The sequence below is a fragment of the Giraffa tippelskirchi genome, chromosome X, assembly GCF_054371585.1.
Source record: "Giraffa tippelskirchi isolate mGirTip1 chromosome X, T2T-mGirTip1v1.2.pri, whole genome shotgun sequence".
NCBI lineage: Eukaryota > Metazoa > Chordata > Mammalia > Artiodactyla > Giraffidae > Giraffa > Giraffa tippelskirchi.
In genome coordinates, this window is record NC_137289.1 from 55595766 (window position 1) to 55597949 (window position 2184).

At 48.9% G+C, this 2184-nt stretch overlaps 1 protein-coding gene across 1 annotated transcript; it reads left to right on the forward strand.

Moving 5' to 3' along the window:
- The first annotated feature begins 463 nt into the window (after window positions 1–463).
- Window positions 464–1950, forward strand: LOC145537057 (protein BEX2-like). The gene is made up of 3 exons (XM_081567543.1): window positions 464–541; window positions 896–981; window positions 1327–1950. Exon 3 carries the CDS (start codon window positions 1332–1334, stop codon window positions 1716–1718), a length of 387 nt encoding a protein of 128 aa, XP_081423669.1. The 5' UTR covers window positions 464–541; window positions 896–981; window positions 1327–1331; the 3' UTR covers window positions 1719–1950.
- The last annotated feature ends 234 nt before the right edge of the window (window positions 1951–2184 follow it).

The window sequence follows — 2184 nt, forward strand, 5'->3', positions numbered from 1 at the left end:
TTTTCTTTTTTACTTCCCCGGCTTGAAACGTGTCTTTCAAAAATGAAATTTCCTAATTTTCAGGGGTTTTTTGAGACATACTGATTTTTAAAAAGGAAATAGAAATTAGTAGGAAGCCAATATATAGCTAGGGAGAACAGGAGAAAAAAAAAAGCAGAAAAGGCCAAAGTTAATACCAAGGCCTTGGAGTGGTTGGGAGATGTAGATACTCCATGGTACCTAGAGAAGGTCAAACCCCAAAGATAGGGCAGCGAGGTCACCTGTGGGTCTCAGATTGGAGAGGACTGAGCTGAGCCCAGGGCCTAGCACACAGCTGTGTGCACTGGGAGGTTCTTGCCTGCAGAGGTGGAGGGGCGGGTCCTATTGGGGGTTGGGGGAGGGGGGATCGGAAGGCGAGCTAGGCGGTGAGGTGGGGCCCTCACGTGACCGCGAGCTGCAGAGCGATGCAGCCTTAGGTGCAGGCGTCACTCCTATCTTGTTATCAGCTCCCCGCTGCCCTGAGCTCAGCGGGCTGGCATCGGGCCCGCGGCAAGCGGAGCAGGTAAGGGCCCCGGGGCCCGCGCACTGACGCCATGGAGGCAGTGGCCAACGAACCCTAGAGGCCCGCGCTGGGGTTCAGCGCGGAGAGTCCCAGCGAGTTCTTTCCACACCCTGGCTTTCCTGGGAACAGAAATAAGGGCCCCCTGGGGTGGGCGTACGGGGGGGGGGCGGGGCAGGGTTCCAGGGAGGGCAGCAGAGCAACTAAGAGCGATGGGAAATCATCCCTGAATTTCTGCAGGGCAATGGTGAACCCGGGAGCGGGGCGGGGATAGAGCACCTGGCCGTGGGGCGGGGGACGATCGGTGGTTCGGCGCCGAGAGCTTGGTGACAGTACTCCCTCCCTCCATCCACTTAGGTCTGCGGGTCTACGTGTCAAGTGTTGCAGCAACTCACTTTGCAGCAGGAATCGGGAGGAGGAGGAGAAAGCAAGGATAGGCCCAGGTCAGTGCAGGGGACAGTGTGCGTAGGGGGGTGCAGAACCCCGTCATACCCCCTCCCAACTTCCCCATACCCCGACCTCCATTTTGATGTTTGAAATGGCCTGGGGGGTGGATCTGTTGGGAAAATGGTGGGCTTGAGAAGAGGGAGGGGAAAGAACTGAGAAGGAACGGGGAGGGCTCGGACTGGGAGCCCCCTAGAGGACGCAGGAAGCCTTTCAGGTGTGAAAATTAAAAAGAAAGAAAACCGTGATATCTAGACCTCTGAAAATTCGTAGTAAGGCCTCTGTCCTCGGTGCTGATCTGTCCACCAAAAATGCAGTCGCTTTTCTTGGCTTTTGTCTCCTAGGAGCAATGATGCCCAAAGAGGAGCAAGTGCTGAAAAATCTCAACATGGAAAAAGCCAATGAAGAAAATGAAAAAAAGGATGAAAAAGAGCAAGATGCTAATAAAAGAGAGCCTTTGGCCCTGTCTTTGGGAGCTGGTGAATATTGTGTACCTAGGGGAAATCGCAGACGGTTCCGTGTTAGGCAGCCCATTCTACATTATAGATGGGACATGACTCAGAGGCTCGGAGAGCCACAGGCGAGGATGAGAGAAGAGAATATAGAAAGGATTGGGGAAGAGATGAGACAACTCATGCAAAAGCTGAGGGAAAAGCAGTTGAGTCACAGTTTTCGGGCAGTTAGCACTGACCCCCCTCACCATGAACATCATGATGAGTTTTGCCTTATGCCTTAAATCCTGATGTTAAATAGGGAGGCACACTTGCTTCCTAAACTTACATGTTCATGATGTACCTTTGTCATAAACCTTTTGATGCCACTCATTTCTGGTGGGTCTCATATTACCAGCTTCTAGTTGAATGTTTTGACTCAGTCTGTAAAATTTTGTTAACAGGATAATTTTACCTATTGCATGGCAAGATGCTTATTATATATTGTGAAGTCAATAAAGCAGTTTAAAAAAGCAATCTCTGTGTGTATTCTTTTTTTATTTCAAATTTAATACTTATCTAATACATAAAGAGAAAAATGCTGAAATTAATGTACCAAAAGATTAATACAGGGACTCATTTCTGTGAGATGAGTTGATGTCTTTTATAATTTCTGTAGTTTGAGAAGATGTGGAACTATTTTTAATGACTTTATAAAACCCATAGAGTCACTTAATAAAGACTTGGTTATGAAATTTGAATCTTTAAGCT

What these genes read in the sequence shown, in the direction of transcription:
- LOC145537057 (XM_081567543.1), top strand. Translation starts at nt 1,332, where the DNA reads ATGATGCCCAAAGAGGAGCAAGTGCTGAAAAATCTCAACATGGAAAAA.